This window comes from Anguilla anguilla, chromosome 6 (assembly GCF_013347855.1).
Source record: "Anguilla anguilla isolate fAngAng1 chromosome 6, fAngAng1.pri, whole genome shotgun sequence".
Classification (NCBI taxonomy): Eukaryota; Metazoa; Chordata; class Actinopteri; order Anguilliformes; family Anguillidae; genus Anguilla; species Anguilla anguilla.
In genome coordinates, this window is record NC_049206.1 from 5,090,104 (window position 1) to 5,111,503 (window position 21,400).

At 49.2% G+C, this 21,400-nt stretch overlaps 1 protein-coding gene across 1 annotated transcript in view; it reads right to left on the reverse strand.

The window, feature by feature from the left end:
• LOC118229580 (cullin-3-like) overlaps positions 1-20,371 on the reverse strand; it is a 24,694-nt gene extending 4,323 nt beyond the window's left edge. The window contains exons 1-13 of the mRNA XM_035421654.1: positions 20,092-20,371; positions 11,701-11,898; positions 10,107-10,220; positions 8,300-8,460; positions 7,175-7,289; positions 6,516-6,744; positions 5,782-5,927; positions 5,045-5,221; positions 3,732-3,902; positions 2,699-2,806; positions 1,891-2,015; positions 1,031-1,127; positions 444-578 (exon numbers count right to left, since the gene is read on the reverse strand). Of these exons, the coding sequence (XP_035277545.1) occupies positions 444-578; positions 1,031-1,127; positions 1,891-2,015; positions 2,699-2,806; positions 3,732-3,902; positions 5,045-5,221; positions 5,782-5,927; positions 6,516-6,744; positions 7,175-7,289; positions 8,300-8,460; positions 10,107-10,220; positions 11,701-11,898; positions 20,092-20,154 (1,839 nt within the window). The 5' untranslated portion in view covers positions 20,155-20,371. The remainder of the gene's footprint in view (positions 1-443; positions 579-1,030; positions 1,128-1,890; positions 2,016-2,698; positions 2,807-3,731; positions 3,903-5,044; positions 5,222-5,781; positions 5,928-6,515; positions 6,745-7,174; positions 7,290-8,299; positions 8,461-10,106; positions 10,221-11,700; positions 11,899-20,091) is intronic.
• Positions 20,372-21,400: the final 1,029 nt, after the last annotated feature.

The window sequence follows — 21,400 nt, forward strand, 5'->3', positions numbered from 1 at the left end:
GACGCGCATGCACACACACACACACACACTCACACACATACAGACGCGCATGCACACACACACACACACACACACACATACACATACACATACACACACACACACACATACAGAAGCACGTGCACACGCACACACACTCACACACATACAGACGCGCATGCACACACACACACACACACACATACACACACACACACATACAGAAGCACGTGCACACGCACGCACACACACACACACACACACACACACACACACACATACAGACGCGCATACACACACACACACACTCACACACATACAGACGCGCATGCACACACACACACACACACACACATACAGACGCGCATGCACACACACGCACATACACACACAGACACGCATGCGCACACACACACACATACAGACGCGCATGCACACGCACACACACAGACACACACACACACCTCAAAGGTGGACTTCTCTCTGTTGTTGAAGAGCATGAGGATGGTCATCTGGAAGGTGGAGACCTGCAGTATGTGCTTTCGGGTGTTTGAGCCGGTCACCTGTGCCCCCCCTACACCCACCTCTGACCCGTCCTCCTACACGGGAGGGAGGAGAGAAAGAGAGGGAAGGAGGATGGGGGGGAAGAGAGAGAAGGAAGGGGGGGGAGGGAGAGAGAGATCAGAGGGACATTATAAACTTGCATGTGAACTCCAAAAGCCAAAAACAGAAACGAGGATACCCTCTGACAGGGGAGACCAACTGCTGGAGGGAGGGCTGCAGTTTCTGCTGGTTTTTATGTGATATCCTTTCAATCAGTGGCCAGTATCGGCCTTGGAAACGAGATGCGCAAACTCTTTAGCCAATCAGGGCTGAGCAATTAAGTGTAGGAACACACCAAACTCCAGCAGACACAGCAGCGCTCCAGGATTTGAGTTTGAGCTCCCAGCTCTGCGGGAGGAGCCAATTACAATCAAACAGCCAATCACATCTCCCACTTCCAGTTCCCTTATTTCCCAGGATGCCCCGGAGGCTGGCGCTCCTCTCCCACCTTTTTGATTGGCCCGTAGAAGGTGGCGTTCAGGTCCGCGGAGCCCATGTGATGCTGAAGCGTTAGCTGCCTGCCGCTGTGTTTGGCCAAGTAGAACCTGGGGGGGGGGGCGGAGACAGCGGGAGGACCCGTCAATCAAACACGCGGACACGAGCGTGGCCGTACGCACCACACAGGGCACAAGGGCGGCCGTTTCTCAGGGGAACAGCGTGTGCACTGAAGAAGGCACAGCCGAAATGTTTCAGCAAAACATACACTCCGCATTTGAAAAAAAAAAAAACATTTCTTTATATACATATATATATAAGGTGAGCTTCAAAAGCTTGGAAAATCTTTTTTTTTCTTTTTTTTGAGTGCGACCAATTTCACCTTTTCCATTTGAGCTTCTTTAGCGGCTTTAATGCATCAAACCCAGTGAAGCGGAGCGCGGCGATTTTGTGTCAGAAATTAAAAAGATACACAAGCGATTTATCCACAAGCACCGCAAGGACCGTACAACGTGTGTGTGTGTGTGTGTGTGTGTGTGTGTGTGTGTGTGGGTGAGAGTGTGTGTGCACGAATGAGTCTGCGTGGTGTGTGTGTGGGTGAGAGTGTGTGTGCATGAGTGAGTCTGCGTGGTGTGTGTGTGGGTGAGAGAGTGTGTGCGCACGAGTAAGTCTGCGTGGTGTGTGTGTGTGGCGTGAGGTGTGTGTGTGCGCGCACGTATCATTACATAAGGTACACTGTGTCATACATACTCGGTGAGGACTGATTGATGCTGATAAACGAACAACTGAACTCAAGTGTGAACACTGAGAGACAGCATTAATGTACACAGACTGCTGTCCTTCCAGTGACAGGCCAAAGGTTAAAGGTCATACCTTCTGAAGACCTCAAAGGCGTGTCTGGGAGAGGGGGGGATGTTGCACTTGGGCGTGGCTGACTGCGTGGGCCAATAGCCTGTCGTCAGCACTCTTACTGTGAGGTCAACACCACCTAGAGACACCTGAGAGGGGGAGAGACAGGGGGAGTGGGGGGGGAGAGGGAGAGACGGGGGGAGTGGGGGAGAGAGAGTGGGAGGGCGGAGAGAGAGGGAGAGACAGGGGGAGTGGGAGAGAGAGGGAAGGTGAGGGGGGAGATGGTGGGGATAGAGAGTGGGGGAGAGAGAAAGGGGAGAAAGAAGGAAGGAGAGAGGGAAAGAGGGACAGAGGGGGGGCGTGGGAGAAGGGAGGGAGAAAGAGTGAGCATACAGTGCTGTTGCTACAACGGGCTTTATTTGTGAACTCATACAACATTCAGAGGGACCAGTCTTCAGCAGTGTCAAGTTTTATGCAGTGTTCAGCAGTGTCCAGTGTTAAGCACTGTCCAGTGTCCAGCAGTGTTGAACAGCGTTCAGGGTTCTGCAGTGTTGACAGTAGTGTTCAGCAGTGTCCAGAGTTAAGCATTGCCCAGTGTTCTGCAGTGTTGAACAGTGTTCAGGGTTCTGCAGTGTTGACAGTAGTGTTCAGTAGTGTTCAGCAGTGTCCAGTGTTAAGCATTGTCCAGTGTTCAGCAGTAGTCCAGTGTTCAGCAGTGTTGAACAGCGTTCAGGGTTCTGCAGTGTTGAACAGTGTTCAGGGTTCTGCAGTGCTGACAGTAGTGTTCAGTAGTGTTGGGTGTTGAGCAGTGTTGAGCGCTCAGGCCTCTTACCCCCGTGGACTGCAGGTGCTGGCGGAACTCGTCCATGGTGGTGTTGGAGATGCTCATGTCCCGGAACATTCCTTCCAGTTTGGAGGTGAACTGGCAGCCGCACTCCGTCTGTCCCAGAGAAGGGCGTGTTTTAACTATGACTCACACCCTGCACGCGCGCATAAACACACACACACACACCCTGCACACGCACGCACGCATAAACACACACACACACACAAGCACACACACCCTGCACACGCACGCACGCATAAACACACACACACACACACACACACCCTGCACACGCACGCACGCATAAACACACACACACACACACACACACCCTGCACACGCACGCACGCATAAACACACACACACACACACACACACCCTGCACGCGCATGCACGCATAAACACACACACACACTGTACGTACGCACACATACACACACACACACCCTGCACGCGCACGCACGCATAAACACACACAAACACACACACCCTGCACGCGCACGCACGCATAAACACACACACACACACACACCCTGCACGCGCACGCACGCATAAACACACACACACACTGTACGTACACACACATACACACACACACACACACACCCTGCACGCGCACGTACGCATAAACACACACACTCACACCCTGCACGCGCACGCACGCATAAACACACACAAACACACACAAACACACACTGTACGTACGCACACACAAATACAATACACACACACACACACACGCATAAACACACACTGTACGTACGCACACATACACACACACACAAATACAATACACACACACACGCATAAACATACGCACGCACACACAGTACGCACACACTGTACGCATGCATGCACACGCACGCATACACACACACTCTTGTCCCTTAACCTGACACACAAAAGGCTCAGGTTCAATATCCTTTAACTGTAGCATATTTAGCAGTTAGCAGATATTGACGGTAACCGCTGCACACAGAAAGCCACGCGTAGCGCAAAGCCCCATGGGACACGTGCTGCGAGGTGGGCGGAGCCTCACCTTGAGCTTGGAGATCATGTTCTTCTCCGAGTCGTCCGACACGCTCTTGTTGGTGAGGAGCCGGCGCGCCAGGTGCTGCTTGTAGTAGCGCTCGAACACGTCCTTCTCCTGCATGAACCGGAACAGCACCATGGCCTTGTCCAGGATGGACTCCACCTCCTGCTCCGTCAGCTACACACACACGGGGGAGGGGGTGTTACTGGCACATGCATACATGCACACACACTAACACAGAGACACACTCTCTCTGTCTCTGTCTCTCACACACACACACACACACACACACGGGGGAGGGGGTGTTACTGTCACATGCATACATGCACACACACACACACACACACACACACACACACACGGGGGAGGGGTGTTACTGGCACATGGATACATGCACACACACACACACACACACACACACAGAGGAGGGGGTGTTACTGGCACATGGATACATGCACACACACACACACACACACACACGGGGGAGGGGGTGTTACTGGCACATGGATACATGCATGCACACAGACACACACACACGGGGGAGGGGGTGTTACTGGCACATGGATACATGCATGCACACAGACACATCACACACACACGTACAGACACAGACACACACACGCACACACACACACGCATGCAGTCACAAGCAAGTTCACGCATACAGTCATTCACACACTCACTCTCTCACAAGCAGTGCCATGAATAAACAGTGAAAATACTCTTCAATTTCGTAGTCCAAACGCATGCTTCTGGAAAAAAATGGCAGTAATTTGACGTTTCACGGAAGAATTTAAACACCTTCACAGATGTAAGTGGAAGTGTAGCAAAGGGGAAAAGGGGAAAGCAAAAAATATTCAAAGAATGTTCCGGAAGTTTGCACCTCGCTGCTCCGGACACGGACCGTGTGACCGAGGGCATGGCGTGTCCAACAGCAGCGTCAGGAAGGGCGAAGGAACGGCGTGATTGGACAACAGGAAGGGCAAAGGAACGGCATGATTGGACAACAGGAAGGGTGAAGGAACGGTGTGATTGGACAACAGAAGGGTGGAGGAACAGTGATTGGACAACAGGAAGGGTGAAGGAACGGCGTGATTGGACAACAGGAAGGGTGAAGGAACGGCGTGATTGGACAACAGGAAGGGTGAAGGAACAGTGATTGGACAACAGGAAGGGTGGAGGAATAGTGACTGGACAATAGTGAGGGAGAAGGAACAGTGATTGGATGATAAAAAGGGTGAAGGAACAGTGATTGGATGATGGGGGGGTGGAGGAACAGCAATTGGCAGATAGGGAGGGCGGGGTAAGGTGCAACTCACTCCTTTGACGCCCTTCTTAAGCTTGTCGTCGATGAAGAGGGAGAGGTACTCTGGCGAGCGCGAGTTGAGGTTGAGGAAGTACTCAAAGTCCCCGGCGATGGTCTGCTTGAAGAGCCGGTCGTTATTGAAGGAGTCCTGCAGGAAACGGTCGAAGCGCGTCTTCAGATCCAGCAGCCCCTGAGAGAGAGAGAGAGAGGGGGTGAGGGCGGGAGAGAGAGAGAGAGAGAGAGAGAGAGAGGGGGTGAGGGCAGGAGAGAGAGAGACAGAAAGCTGTTGAACAGCTACACTAACACCACTGCATACACTGACAGTCAGGGGCATCAATTCTGTGTGTGTCAAAACACAACTTCGTAAACTCAAAGAATGCCAAACACGCCATGTATCTCTCACTCCAACAACCACCTCCTACAAGCAAGGACCACGTGCATCCAGCCATTCAACTTTAACCTTCGCTTTGCATTCTGAAGGCCTAGCGGTCAACTGCCCAACGGCGACAACCGAAGAGCTGGTAGATCTCTGCACTGAAGCCGAGCCCAGTGATCTCACCGCGATCGCTCGCTAAATTAGCTTTTTAAAAAAAAATTTTTTTACAGAACTTAGTCATACGCTAGACAAGCAAAACGTTACAACGGCACAGACAAGGACACAACGTGGACTACATGGACACTGGGAATCCGGCGAGCGAGCCGCCCCAGCTGAACGGAGAGCGGCGGGCCCGTCCCGCGGGGGGAGGTTACCTGGATGTAGTCGACGGGGTTCTTGCCCTCGCCCTCCTCGGACACCAGGGCCTTGCCCTGCTCGCGCAGGTAGGCGCTCATGCACTCGCACATGGTCTTCAGCCCGTTGGGCACCCGGCTGAACAGCTTGTACATGCAGGCCAGGTCTGGGGGGGGGGGGGGGGAGAGAGAGAGAGAGGGGATGGGCGTGTGAGACGAACACGAGGGAACCTTCCGGAACTTTCCGCGCCGTGTACGCAAAGAGAGAGAGAGACGGCGCTCGGCGGCCACGACCCCGCCAAGTACCCCAAACGCGATGGCGCTCGCTCACACAGGGCCTCACGTGCCTGAGCGTGAAAGAACAAGAGTCTAAAATCCGATCTGAAACGAATTTAGAAACTGGGTTTGATACGTTGCTCAACATCACCGTGTCAGACAACATTGTTGGTTGCCCTCCCCACACCCCCCCCAAAAAAATAAAAAACTGCTGGACTGCCTTCTAAGAAGAACAGGCACTCCATGTGCTCCCAGTAATGGATTCCTTTTGAATGGAACGCTGGCATTCCGTGAGTGAAAATGAACTTTTTTTTTGACGTCCAGTCACCCACAGACGTCACCAAATCCAACAAAACCGAAAAACGAAAGACGGCCTCCTTTCAGACGGACGCCACGAGACGGGGAGAGAGAGAGAGAGAGAGAGAGAGAGAGAGAGAGAGAGAGAGAGAGAGAGAGAGAGAGCGAGCGAGGAACCGTACCTTCCGCCTTGCCGTTCTTGAGCATGTGCACGAGGCCGGAGTTCTCCATCTCCACGATGGTCTTCATGTGCTTGGAGATGAGCTCCCGCTCCACCACCTTCACGATGGGCTCCTCCGTCGTCTTGTCCAGGCAGTGCATCACGCGCTCGATCTCCTCATTTATCCTGGCCTCCACCTTCTTAATGTACACGCTGGCGCTGTTCTCCGCCAGGAACTTCTGGCTTTCCATCTGGAGACCAAACGGATCAGTGCTGCTCTTTAAAATAATAAGCGTTCGCTATTTAAAAAAAAAATCGTCCGACATCACCGCACGTGCCAATTTCAAACGCTAAATTACAACAATGAAAACGAAACGGTCTCTTCATACAATACCATAGAGCAGTGGTCTCCAACCCTGGTCCCTGGAGAGCTACAGGGTCTACTGGTTTCTGTTTTCACCTTAAAATCAGCACCCAATAGAGACCCAAGACACCAGGTGAGTTGAGCCAACGGTGTAATCAACTGCTCTAATTGATTCGTGAAGTGCAGAGTCACTATGGAAACCAGTAGACCCTGTAGCTCTCCAGGACCAGGGTTGGAGACCACTGCCATAGAGTGTGTACACGCAATAAAATCACTACGACAGCTGGCAAAATTTAGGGGATTTATCTTGAACAGACCTGGAAGAATTCGGCGGACATTTCTAGAAAGGGGGCCTCGAAGTCCTCTTCGTAAACGGACCGCCCCTCCAGCCCCAGGATCATCAGCATCTGGCAGGCGTTGCGAATGGCGCCCCTGAAAGGACAGAGCTCAAATCCGTCTTTTTCGGCTCAAACGAGTGGAAGTCGCGTCCCTGTTCCATGGACCAATCAGGGGACAGGATACTGCCACCCCAGCGTCGTGATGGAAACGCAGCTGAGGGATCGGCAGTGCCATCAGTCGCCATCCATCAATCAATCAATCAACCAGCGGTCCAATCAAAAATGAATCCAACCAGACTCATCAACAGCAATCACTTAGAGGGAGAGGCTTTATTGGCAAACTCCTTTAATCAAAGTTAAAAGGCTTACTAGCCCGTAACCTCACGGTGAGTAACACGTAAGCGTGTGAAAAAAACCTGTTACTGAACGCGGGGCTCTCAGTTACCCGGGAACACTGTACAAGCCATCGGAGCGAGTTCACGCAAAATACAACTATGCTCACGAAATGGCTACACGTCACCTTTTTACGGCACGTTTCATTCGCGCACAGCCAAGTGAGCAGGTAATGCTTTCCTGTAAAATCAATACAGTGGGCCACCCCAGGCCACCACAACGCCGGCACAGAGAAACGTCAGGTTTTAGGGCTGTATTTCAGGGTCTCGCATTACTGCTTTTATGATTCATACTCACTCATACTCAAATCCACGGATAGTATCTGTGAAACCTGGCCACATACAGTGTCTACGAAACCGTCAAACTACTTAACCACATTTAAAAAATCCCCCACTTCCTGTGATTACAAAATGGGTGACATTACGCAAGCAGTGACACTTCTATTTACAATGGTATTTTCACCCTTTAATGCGTAGGACCACAAATACGCAATCAGAATGCTCTTAGCTGAACATTCTATGTCACATGCTGATGTCACAATCACTGCTGGTGGCAGCGGGAGTTCTAGAACACTGACTTGAGGAAGAAAAAAAAAAAAAGACATTCAAATTCTACTCTTCAAAGGGTCAATGAAGAAACAGGCAAGTAGAGAGGGCAGGGAACGCAGAACAGTGCCGTTTCATTTTTTGTTTTTCATATTTTGATTTTCACCTGTCGACCACCTCGCCCTTGCGCTCCCGCGCGATCATGTCCAGGAGCGTCTGTCGGAGGTGGTCTCGGATGCAGCCGTAGCGGACCACCTGGTCCCTGAAGATGATCAGGCCCAGGTTGTACACGTTCTCCACATTGTTCTGCTGCACATACACGCGGTCCTGCGGGCCACCCGAGGAAGAAGAAGAGGACGGTGATCAGACACGGGTATCACACCTCTCTGAAGGGAAGTTTCCCCAGAACAAGGGGGTGAACACCATCTTTTCTGTTAACACACATTTAAACTGAAATATTTCACACAACAAGCAGAGCAAACTTGAGCCATGAAAACTTATATCAGACCAATGCCTCCTTATATATACATGCACGCACACACAAACACACACAGACACAGACAATCACACACACACACACACACACACACGAATGTTTGAGTTTGTGAAGAAGATGAGCAAACTGGAAGGGGGGGGGGGGGGTCATTAGGAGTTTAAAACCCCCCAATCCCGTTAGGCAAGGCTCTCTTTAGTTGGCATGCTACTCCCGAAGTCCAGTCACACTGCAGCACTTAGGCACTGCAAGCCAGCGACCACACCCCAAGGTCACATGACCACACCTCTTTTAAGGTGAATGGTGGGGATTTGGAGGAAACACTCATCGGCTTACGTTAAATCCGTTCCAGTCTTCCCGCTACTCATTCTCACGATGACAGCCAGGCCGCTTTCGCAACTCTGGACCGGTTAGAACGTTGCGCAAAGGAGCCCCTGGTTTGACCGAGTGATGACGTGGTGTGGCATGGCGATGGCGCGTCTCGCCGTGACCCCGGCTCTGGGCGGGATCGCGTCCCAAAAAAACGCCCCAGAGCCCTTTCGGGCCAAGGCTGCACCACCTTCAACAGGCCAATATTAACAGCGATTGCAGTTAGGTAGCATTACATTAACTGGGCTTCTAACCTGAGGGTTGCAGGTTCGATTCCCAAGTAGGACGCTGCCGTTGTACCCACGAGCAAGGTGCTTAACCTGCACTGCTTCAGTATATCCAGCCGTATAAACGGTTAATACGTTAAAAGAAATGCACTGCTTCAGTATATCCAGCCGTATAAACGGTTAATACGTTAAAAGAAATACTAAAACTCTTGATCAGAGTGTCTGCTAAATGCCTGTAATGTAATTATGTAACGCGGTACAATGTGTGCTGATGTTCTGATTGAGCTTGGAGAGGCCACCACAGATCATCGCCTACATGCTTTCTAAAAAAATTGCCAATATCGGAACATTTAGCTCAAGTCAGAACGATCGTCTGTATGCAGGGGTCTGCAACCCTGGTCCTCAGCATAAAAATCTGCAATCAATTCTGACCCAAGAACTCAGGCGGGGTAACTGTGGAACCAGCTGCTTTACGTGGCCTATTAAACACCGAGCAAACTTTAAAACCAGCGCCCCCTGCAGTTCAGTAGGACCAGGGTATCAGTGAAAAACAGCGCCCCCTGCAGTTCAGTAGGACCAGGGTAACAGTGAAAAACAGCGCCCCCTGCAGTTCAGTAGGACCAGGGTAACAGTGAAAACCAGCGCCCCCTGCAGTTCAGTAGGACCAGGGTATCAGTGAAAACCAGCGCCCCCTGCAGTTCAGTAGCACCAGGGTTGCAGCGCCATGTTTATTCACAAAAAAAAAACCATTCAGCAACTATGGGACAACAATTACATGACAGTCCTACAAATATTACAAGAGGAAATAAAAATCACACAATCACACACACACACAAACACACACACACACACAGGGAGGGAGGAACAGAGACAGACACACATACCATGTACATTAAGATGTCTCTGATCATGACCATGGCCGTCTGGTGGTCGTTCCAGGCTTGATTCAGGGTTTGCAGAAAGTTATTATTTAACGAATTGAGGACATCTTCTCGTACCTGCACAGAGAGGGGAAAGAGAAGCCCTGATTATAGGCTGGAGGGGGGGGGTGTCTCCGCACACCGCAAATCATCACCAACCGCACAAGCACCGGATTGGCTGTTCAGGTGCTGAAGCTGCAGCACCAAGCACCGGATTGGCTGTTCAGGTGCTGATGCTGCGGCACCAAGCACCGGATTGGCTGTTCAGCTGCTGATGCTGCGGCACCAAGCACCGGATTGGCTGTTCAGCTGCTGATGCTGCGGCACCAAGCACCGGATTGGCTGTTCAGCTGCTGATGCTGCGGCACCAAGCAATGGATTGGCTGTTCAGCTGCTGATGCTGCGGCACCAAGCAATGGATTGGCTGTTCAGGTGCTGATGCTGCAGCACCAAGCACTGGATTGGCTGATGCCAACCGGCATCATTTTCCACTGCCAAACATTATTCCCACAGTACAACAAACTAGTTTCATACAGTTGCTCACTGGGCTTTATCATACATGCTATTCCATGAGCCTATCCGGAGTATCTGTAAATTTATTACAGGTGAATGTTATGAAGCCCTCCCCATCTGAACGCATACGTTACCTGCCTGAAACCTGCCTGTACTAGCCCCAAGAGTAGAACAGAAAAGCCCTCAGGTAAAATTCAGAAGGGATACAAGCGCTGCACCTTAAGCTGGTGCACAGACGTTGCTAAAGCACGGTTTGCGAGTTTAATACGTCTGTGCACCAGCATAAGGAACAGAAGAGCCCCCAGGTGAAACACAGAGGGCACTGTGCTGCGCCTTAAACAGGTGCACAGACGTTGCTAAAGCAGTGTACGAGTTTAACATGTCTAACATTCACATAAAACGTAACCCTCCCAGCTGGTTTACTTATCAACTCAAGCAGGAGAACAAGAAACGCTCTTCTTATATTGAGCATAATTTAAGAATGATTGATTGATACCATCGGCATTAGAATGTTCTTAACTGAACGCTGTTCCAACGCTGATGTCACAATCACTACCGGTAACTGGAGGCAATGGAGTTCTAGAACACCGATGTAGAATTTTGAAAAAAAAAAAAAAAAAAAAACACTACAAACTAGAAATACCGCCTTGCGGTTGTATGCCTCCGCCAACATGTAGCCAGTTTGGATATAAAATGTCATCACTACATCATTTTATCAAATTAGACATTTGTGTGAAACTTATGGCCAAAAGCGTGTTTTGTGAGATCACAGTGACCTTGACCTTTGACCTCCAAAATCTAATCAGCCCACCCTTGAGTCCGAGTGAACGTTTGTGCCAAATTTGAAGAAACTCCCTCAAGGCGATCCCGAGATATCGCATTTACGAAAATCGGGACGGACGGAAGGACGGACGACGGACGTACGGACGGAAGGACGGACGACGGACGTACGGACAGACGGACCACCCGAAAACATTCCGCGGAGGGTTATGAAGACCTCCTCTTCGCAGCGTTAAGGGCCCTGGGGGAGCAGGCCTTCCCTTACTTTGTTAATGAGGTGCTCCGTGACCACCTCCCGCAGGCCCGTGTACAGCTTCTCCCCGTGCTTGTGGAGCACCATGGTGTAGGCGTTCCTGTACAGCTCCTCGAAGCTCAGCCCGCTGTTGTTCTTGCGCTGGATCTCCTGGATGGCATTTTTCAGGAGGTCCCATATGTTGTTGACATATTTTTCGTCCATCGTCATCTGTGGGGGGGGGGGGGGGGGGGGGGGACAAAAAAATAACAATAAACCGTGTTGCAGATACTTCTGAATCGTAACGATGTCCAACACAGGGATTGAACATTATTTTATTAAATCACACCACTTACCAACGCAGGTATGAAATAAAATAAGGCAAGCATCAATGTTTTCCCCAACATAATTGTGAAAGATCGTGTTCAAGGAAGCTTAACAGATGCAGCCACGCTTCTAATCCATAGACCCTCGTCCGCACGTCAGTTCCAGAACTTCCACCCCAATCTGGCCTCCCCAAGTGTTCAGCTAAATAATGCAGCGGTGGTTGCCAGGGCAACGGGATGACCAGCCACCGATCTTGACACGGCGTCACGACGCTCACCATCTTGCAAACTGACCTCTTAAAGAAAACAGGTCACTAACCAAAATGAACAGTCACACGAAAGAAAAACTCCATCCTGAATACTGGGGGGGGAAAAAAAGAATATTCCGTCTAAAATGGCCTGATCTGTGACCATCATCTGGCTATGCCCGTTTAAATCCGTCCATAAGGGAGCAGGTGCACGATCCGATTTCCTAACAGTTCCAATTCAATGCCGTCCTTCGCCTGTCGAAAGGAGGAGAGCGGCTCTGCAGCATTACGTGGCAGTCTTCTCCTCAGCGTTCGATCGGTACTGGTAGGGGAGGTGCACCTCGTGCCACACAAGGCCGCAAAAGGCGAATACCGGATCAAGCTGGTACCGGCGATCCAACACGCAACAACAGATCCAACCGCGTGCAGATGTCACTTGTAGCTGCAGGCTAACGTCCGCGCTAACTGGGCGGCTAGCAACAGAAGCACTGCAGGAGGACTACCTAGTCAGCCAATGTGCAGAATGTGATGGGAAAGCAGTTTTCTTTTTCCACTTAGCAACAGTGCGCTTCTTACAGGAGACACTGCTGATCGTACAGGGGTTTGACTAGCAAAGCTAAAGCTGAGGCTATTTGAATGAAAGTGTCAGACAGCAGGTCATCCCCACCAAGTATAAATGTACATACTAGAGTGATGGAAGAGGCCGAGCCTCGACAACCAGTTATTTCTGGCCCTTACAGTCAACAAAGGGCATGAGGGGCCTTCCAATGGGTGCAAAAATTCCAACATTTCAAACGATAAGTGAGACATGCAGAGTTGACCCTACATTGAGGGCAAACTGACTTCCAGGGAAGTTTGCAGAAACTCGTTTTTTTTTTTTTTTTTTCTTCCCCACCGCCCAAACTCTTCCCCCCCCCCCCCCCGCCCCCAAGCCATGGCTCACCCACAGTTGACACCAGAGAATGTGGAATTCTGGGTAATCCCAAGAATCCACCCCCCGGCCCCCCCCCCCCCCCCCCCCGGCAACAGGAAGCTCGAAAAGAAGTGCCTTTTGTGACTGTAAGGCAAGGTCTCATGACTCAGCAAAGTTACAATAAATCCGATGCTCGACGCTTTCAGTCCCTTTTGCACTTCCGTCACTGATGCAGATGCAATATAACGAAGGAAAAAAAATCTAATAAACTCGAACCCTAACGACTTGATGGAACTTGCTATAAAACAGAACTAGGTGTGCCCTCACTGAAACGTGACTCTTAAAAAATGATCTAGACCCACTGCTGTACGCCAGGGCTGCTAACCTGCTACCTGGAGATCTACCGGCCTGCAGGTTTTCACTCCAGCCCTAATTTGGCACACCTGATACATCTAATTAGTAGCTCAAGGAGATCTCTAGCTGCTGAATGAGGTGTGGCTTTGTCAGGGTTGGAGTGAAAACCTGCAGGACGGTAGATCTCCAGGAGCAGGGTTGGGCAGCCCTGCTCTAGCTGCTGAATGAGGTGTGGCTTTGTCAGGGTTGGAGTGGAAACCTACAGGACGGTAGATCTCCAGGAGCAGGGTTGGGCAGCCCTGCTCTAGCTGTTGAATGAGGTGTGGCTTTGTCAGGGTTGGAGTGGAAACCTACAGGACGGTAGATCTCCAGGAGCAGGGTTGGGCAGCCCTGCTCTAGCTGTTGAATGAGGTGTGGCTTTGTCAGGGTTGGAGTGGAACCCAACAGGACGGTAGACCTCCAGGCACACGGTTGGGCAGCCATGCTGTATGCAAATATGCTCCCCTCTACAGCCATCACATCATGTAACATGACAGTCATGACAGGCTAAATTTTGGGTAACTGGGTTTGTAACTCCGAGGTTTGCCGGTTCGATCCCTGCCCGGGGGAGCACGAACATGGAGGAAGGCACCAAACCTAAAGGGCTTCGGTCTCCATCCTCCTCCCAGGAATGGACCGCACCTGCTGAACGCAGGCCCTGCGCAGGCCGCTCTGGATAAGCGCGTCAGCCGAAAGCCAACAGAGTAAGTGCCAAGGCCGCAACTCCCCGGCCCCTATGATTTGCGTACAGACGTACAGCAAACAGAAAGGAAGGGGAAAGCACAGGGAGATTACAGGGGCCTTTATCAGCAGAGTGCCGCTCGGAGCAAGTCTACTGAGCCCGGCGGAACACCTTCAACCCCCCTCCCAGGGCTTTACCCAAGGGGCACAGGGCCTCCCGAGTTGAAAAATTTAGCAGCACGCTAACGCATCCCAATTAGCAGATGTGCTCCGGAATCATTTTTCCAGTTCCAGCCACACATCAATTTTCAGGAGCAAATGCTCCTAAAATGGGAGCACTGTAGAGCCCTGCAGCTTCCTCTTCCTCCCCAAAAAGAAAAAAAAAAAAAAAAAAAAAAAAACTCTGAAATGACTCAGCAAGGTTAACAGACATCCCCCCCGCCTCTGCCACCCCCGCCCCCCTCATGCCCCGCCCCCCCCCCATCAGTAGCTCCTTAAAGGAGGATCTAATTAGTTTACAGCTGTGTGAAAGGGCTGCAGAGGAGCAGGAGGAAGGGTGAATGAGTTCGCTCCCACTGAAGCGGACTGCAGCCCTGGCACGCGCAGCGCATCGCCAGGGAGACAGGCACGGCCGCCACGCGCTCAGAAAGACGGGCACCAGCGCCGGGGGGGGGGGGGGCGGCTGTGCGTCAGAACGGCGCGTCACCGAACCGCCGAGAGACGCGTGCGGAACAGGAAGTCGCACCAGAGAGGATGTTCTTTTAAAAAAAAATAAATAAATAAAAAAAGTGACGGCTGCTTTACCCCCGTGTGATGGGCTTGAACGCACCGCGCGAGGAAAGCACACAAAGAAAGCCCCCGTTTCAACCCGCCGTCTTTCTCCGATTCCACTGCCCCACAAACATGAGAGAATCTAAAGCAAAGTAAAAAAAACAACTGGTTTTTGTTTAGCTCAGAAAGGGCGCCGGTCATTTAAACTGTTTCTTTTTTTAATTTAGCGTCTATGGTGCAGGGGTTGCGTAGACAAACAACTTTTTTTGCATTCTGCGCCTAACGTTCTTCAATACACACAATCCAATTATAAAGCTGGACATCCGTTAAAGCTTCTTCACGTCGGTACCTTCGCTTTGTCCCGCCTGGGAACTGAACCAGCAAACCTCAGTAGGTCGGAAGTCCAGTTGCCCAACAGCTGTACTACGCTGTTTTTATGAAACATGAAGGTTCATAAATTTTGGCGTATGGGCGCATGTCATTACCTTGACCACCCCCCTCTAACAAATTATGGATCAGCGTGTGACTACAACGCCGGTGAGCTAGCAGACAGAACATCGGCCCTCAAGCCAAGAGGGAACGCTCAGCCCTCTCTGTTCACGCTGAGTGGCAGAAACAAGTCTACGGCAGCAGGCCACCGGACTATGCCCCTGATTGGTTAAATGAGGACGTGGTTTTTGGAGGCCTCCTGGACTCAACATCAACAAATGATTAAAGCAGAGCCTGTTCCACCCCCCCCCCCCCCCCCCCCCCCCCGGTAGCGCTGAGAAAACAACAAGTCCTCTGCAGCAAAGGGCAGGCCAAGGAGACGATGAACGTACGCAGTGCGCAAATCCAAATCACCTCAAAACAATGAGTGGGAAAAATGTAGTATTATTATTATTATTATTAAATGACAAATTATATGCTTTAATTACGTATAAGGATCAAGGCACAAAGCCTGATGTCCTGGCAAGGCCCTTCTCAATAGAGCAGGACACGCAAACAAGGAGCAGAGCGCCATATTTCATTCCGCCCTCAGCAGCTTAACAGGGTGACAAGTTCACAAACATCGAAACAACTAAGTGAGCAACTGCCCGGTCAAGACAATACTCCTTAACATACAGCACTTTACAAATAAATATATCCCATTCCATTCCATCCATTCAACGAATAGTCTGTCCAAAACCACTGTTGAATTCATAAATTCAAATGTATGAATGCAGATGTAATAAGTGGTTTACCTGCCTAATATTAGTGGGGAAAACAAGGGTGTTGGAGCTCACTAACATTTCCACATCTCCTTTCGCAGGAGAAACAGTCACAGCCTGAACGATCACACCCTGTCAAACCGGTCATTTTCTAAACGGAAAGCTTGCTCCTCACTCACTCGACTTGAGAAGACATTACATTACATTACATTACAGGCATTTAGCAGACGCTCTTATCCAGAGCGACTTACACAACTTTTACATAGCATTTTTACATTGCATCCATTTATACAGCTGGATATATACTGAAGCAGTGCAGGTTAAGTACCTTGCTCAAGGGTACAACGGCAGTGTCCTACCCGGGAATCGAACCTGCGACCTTTCGGTTACAAGCCCAGTTCCTTACCCACTGTGCTACACTCCGTGAAGACATCTGTCGACATCAGACAGACCGCTAAGAGAATAAGACTCAGTCACCACGGCTACCGGGTTAATACAGCCAACACCGACACGGTCTAAAATCGCCCACATCACGCGTTGGGACTAAAGCAAGCTACTTCCTGTTCCGACCCCCCCCCCCCCGGTGGAAACGATATTCCAGCTCTATGTTAAGCACCCTCCACAGCCCCCTCAAGCCACTCATGGGCAAGTTTAAACCCTGCAGGGACAGGTGCGTGTGTTTCGAGTGGGGGGGGGGGGGCCGGGAGTGGGACAACTACACAAAAAAACACGACTCGAGCAATGTATACATTCATATCACCTATCGGGGAGGCAAAATTACATAAGCTCTCGCACCCCCTGTGGGTGTTGATTTGTTATCAAAAATAAAGCGGGGGGGGGGGGGGGGGTGTCAAAAAATAAGCGCAGCCAAGCTTGCATAGCCAGACACTGTCAGCGTTCGCAACCCTGCAGTTGAGGAAGACCTCATGGATGTTGAGGAAGAAGACCCCATGAACGTTGAGGAAGACCCAATGGATGTTGAGGAAGAAGACCTCATGAACGTTGAGGAAGACCCAATGGATGTTAAAAATGTTTGTGTTTCTTTGCTCCATCCATCCCCATGGGCAGCTGGTTCGTAAGCTCACGCAAGCTCCAGCTCTTCTCGTTCTCTGGGCCCAGTCTTTTCACTTGGGGATGGATTACATTTGTACCCTCCAGCTTGCCTTTATGGGAAACAGCAGAAGATGTGGGCAAGTTCCCCCCTTATCATCTTTGTACTTTCAGTCTCGGAGATCCCCCCCCAAAAAAAAACAAAAAAAACCCCATAAATTCTCTGAGACCGACCTAAAAACCCTGGTCTCCACATACTGTGGGTTCAACATAAACAAGTTCCCGTATCTTCACACATGGTCAGATCAGACCTAACTGCGGTTCTGCAGCAAGAACTGTCCCTGTCCCTGCATTGGCCCGGGGAAACGGTGCCGATTTGCGCGTGCTTGCGATTACATACTTGCACGCGGCTTCGGCCTTTATCACCGTCCTGGGAAAGAGGCACCGCCGCTGGAATCGGCCCGGGTCTGACTGCACCGGCCTCCAAGCGCCAATGGCTGGCACGGCGGCTCAGAGGGGCCAAAAATGGGGGGCAGCGCTAAGACTTCTGCAAATGTCGAGTAAGCTAGAAACCGGCTCTAACGGTTATTGCACGTGTCTGTAAACAAGCACTGCTCGCAGGGACTGGGCTCATTAGCAGTTTCCGTGTGCGCAAAGCCGCGAGGACTCCCCACAACAGAACAAATGTATTAAAAAAGTACTTCAAGTAGGTCTGAAACCATAGAAACATGGCGCCTGGTTTGAGAGTCCTTAAAACCCAATTAAAAATTACACTGATTCTCCAACTCCACGAATTCCAGCATATATAAGGATTCTTTTTGTCTCCGTGTAACGAAACCTGTCAAACCATCAGTCATTTTTCCAAGTAAGGGTTTCACCCACACATGCTACACGGCAGTGGTTGTCAACCAAGACAAACACGAACAAGTTCATTCACTCACTGCTAAACGAACAAAGCGTTTCCTTAAAATCACAGGCAATCGCTTGCGAAAAGGATAATGTGCAATTCACGAATAGCCTAGGTGTTAGACTGGTGCCTTATCTGCACCTAAAACCAGAATGTAACGTTGAACGTTCAGTAGTCGTAATAGATGCATAACTTGAAGGAAACGCTAAAAAAACTGGTGAAATCGTTGCATATCCTGGTCAAATGGGCCGAAAATAAACGCACTACAATCATAAATATGTGTCTAGACTGCTCGTTTGTGGTAACGCACAGTGGGTAAAGGCAATTGTTAACTAGCATTATGCCGAATTAGCCATAAAAAGCAAAATATTAGTAGGGAAGCTGGCTTTTAAAAACATGACAACTGGTTTTTACGTTACAATGCAGTACAAGAAGGCAGCGAGGTTCATTCATGCCCGTGTCATAAATATATTTAAAGGTATAAAGTTACATAACGAGGTAACATTTGCTTCATTTCACAGACAGCGTGACTGACTGCATTTTAAGAAAAGGATTACGAAACCCGTCTGGTTAGAACCAAGTTATCTATTTCGGTACTGTGCTGCAATTTATAGTTGAGCCAGGTGTGTGCAATCACCTTTTCATACGCGTTTTAAAAAAATCACACCACATGCAAGAACGCCGGGACTAGTCTACCATACTGCCAAGAAAATGTTCCTTGTTATCTGAATACTACCAATTTTACATGATTGGCATGTATTTAGCTTACTCGTCAGCAAAACAATTTGGCATTATATCACGTATTGAACTGAGTTCATGAATGTCTTGGGAGGTGGGGGGAAAACTTCAAAAATAAACAGTTAGCTACACTTCCTACCTGGCCTAGTAGCACCAACTGCCTAACACGCTGCAACTGAATGAAACAATGCCGACACACGAGGCCACAGATTATTAAAAACACAGCTGTCCATCTATGGCATTGAATACATTGGTTTAGCCATTTCAGAGCTTACACTGTAGACGCGCGCTGCACCTGGCTAGCGAGTTAGCTAGACTAATAAATGCCCTGCATGCGACAACCATTTTGCGGGTGCATTCTGGTTACGGTGCGTTAGCTAGCCAGCTAGAGATAACGTTAGATACTAAATTAAATGTTTGCTGCTCTTACAAACGAAAACCCTATAACCACATATGCCAAATATCCAATAATGCAAATGTTACCTAGCCTAATACATGCTACGGACATTTTATATGACCCATCTAATGTTAGCCATTTATTAACATGACTATCCTTTTTCAAACGAGAACGAAAACAACGTTCCGTAGTGTTGCTCGGATTCATAGCTCACAAACCTTATCTTAGCTACCGGTAAACCAGGCACAGTGGACGACTGACACGCAACTAGCTAGTTAGCCATTTAGCTAGCCAGCTAAATAGGACAATGTTTGGCAAACAGTAATGTGCTCTAGACTAAAATGAACAGACGTGTGTCATAGAACTTCAAAAACAAATAAAGCAGGCTATTCACAACTCCCACTTCCTCCTTCATGCAGCTAGCTAGCTAACTGACAGATCTATTCATAACAAGTGTCAAAAGGCCACACGGCTAGGTAATGTTAGCTTAGTCAACAAAGCTATGACCCCGAAACTGGAGTAGCCATGTTAGCAAACTAGCTAACCAGTAGCTAAGCAAGCCAAACTGAGTCAGGCTAATGTTAGCTAGCTAACAAGCTAAACGTTTGCGTTTTCTTTTGACAAACATTGGCTAACTAGCCAATGTAGTGACACCCCTTCCCATATAACAAGTGAATTGATGACTGGAAACTCCATACGCCATTGTTTACTACGAAATAGGCCTCTGCTTCGGCATAACCCTATCAAATCCCCGGCTCTCGCGTCTCCACGCCCGCCCTCTTCGAAGCCCCGTCTCCGGCTACAACTTACAGGAAAGGCTCGTATCCTCATCTTGGTGTCCTTCTTGGTGCCGCCTTTGCTGAGGTTGGACATTTATAGTGATTTATTCGGACGTCTCTGTGTTCACATGAAAGACTTTGTTTGGGCCGTTGCAGGGAAGCATGCAGGTGGAAAGCTGAACAATTCCTCCCCTCGACCTTTCCCCGAGTCTCTTGCTTGATATAGTCACTTAGCCACCACAGACTGCACTCAACTCCGGGCTAGTTATCTATGCACAGTGATGGCGGACTAGCAGTTCCCACTGTGCAGGACTCACACAAATTCACGCGAGATGACCAAGTTGCAAGAGACAAGTTGTATGTCCCGATGTCCAATTCTGCCTTGCGGACCTACTATTTATTTATTTATTTACTTACTTATTTATTTTTATTTTATTTATTTATTTATTTATTATACTGTTTACAGTTATTTGCTATGTATTCTTTTTTTTTAAATCCATACTTCACACTTCGCGATGCATGTCTGTGTATATATCCATATTTCCTTTAAGTTTATTCAGTGTTCATAATGGGTAATAAAGCACAAACGTGGAATTGGAGTCTCGGGCTGAAATTCATGAAGGGGTCCTGTTGCACAGATGAAGGTAGACTGCTTGAATTGTCAATTGTAGGCTACTTGCATTTCAGACACCCAAATTGTTCAAGCAGTTGCATGTTCTGCAGACTGATAAAAATGTTTGAATGCTAAAATATATGACATGCATAATTCTTTTAAAAAATTGTATGTAATTGTATTTTTTTTTTTTCTGTATAGCTCAGCTCAGGTCATATCCTGGCCACATATTATACTGTATAGTCATGTAGAAAACTTCCTCTTTTCAACCAAATGTAGCTGTGTTTTCACTTTAACGCCTGCCGTTCCGCCGATTTTTCATGACAAAATTGTCCACTGGGATTTTTCTACCCTCAGAATGAAGGAACACATATTTCAAATGCGTGAGAACAACCCTTTCCCATGCACCTCTCCATGCTCGATCTTTTCTCTTCCTTTATTAGTCTACGTTCTGTTGTGAAGATTTTGGGGCAGAAGTTTCACAATAAACGTAGGCCTATTTGTGCCATGTCATGTCATCTAGCCAGAGGACAAGCCACATGACCAACGCACAGTCACTATTGTTGATATGATTAGCCTAGATTTAAATCTAAAATAACACTGAAAATGTATAGTATTGCATGGAGGATGACCAGGCCTCTTTTCACAAATAATCAATTGCGCTTGTTCTGGGTTACGTTATCTTAACTTCTCCTTCCTATTATTACAAGCTGTGGGTAAATAATTG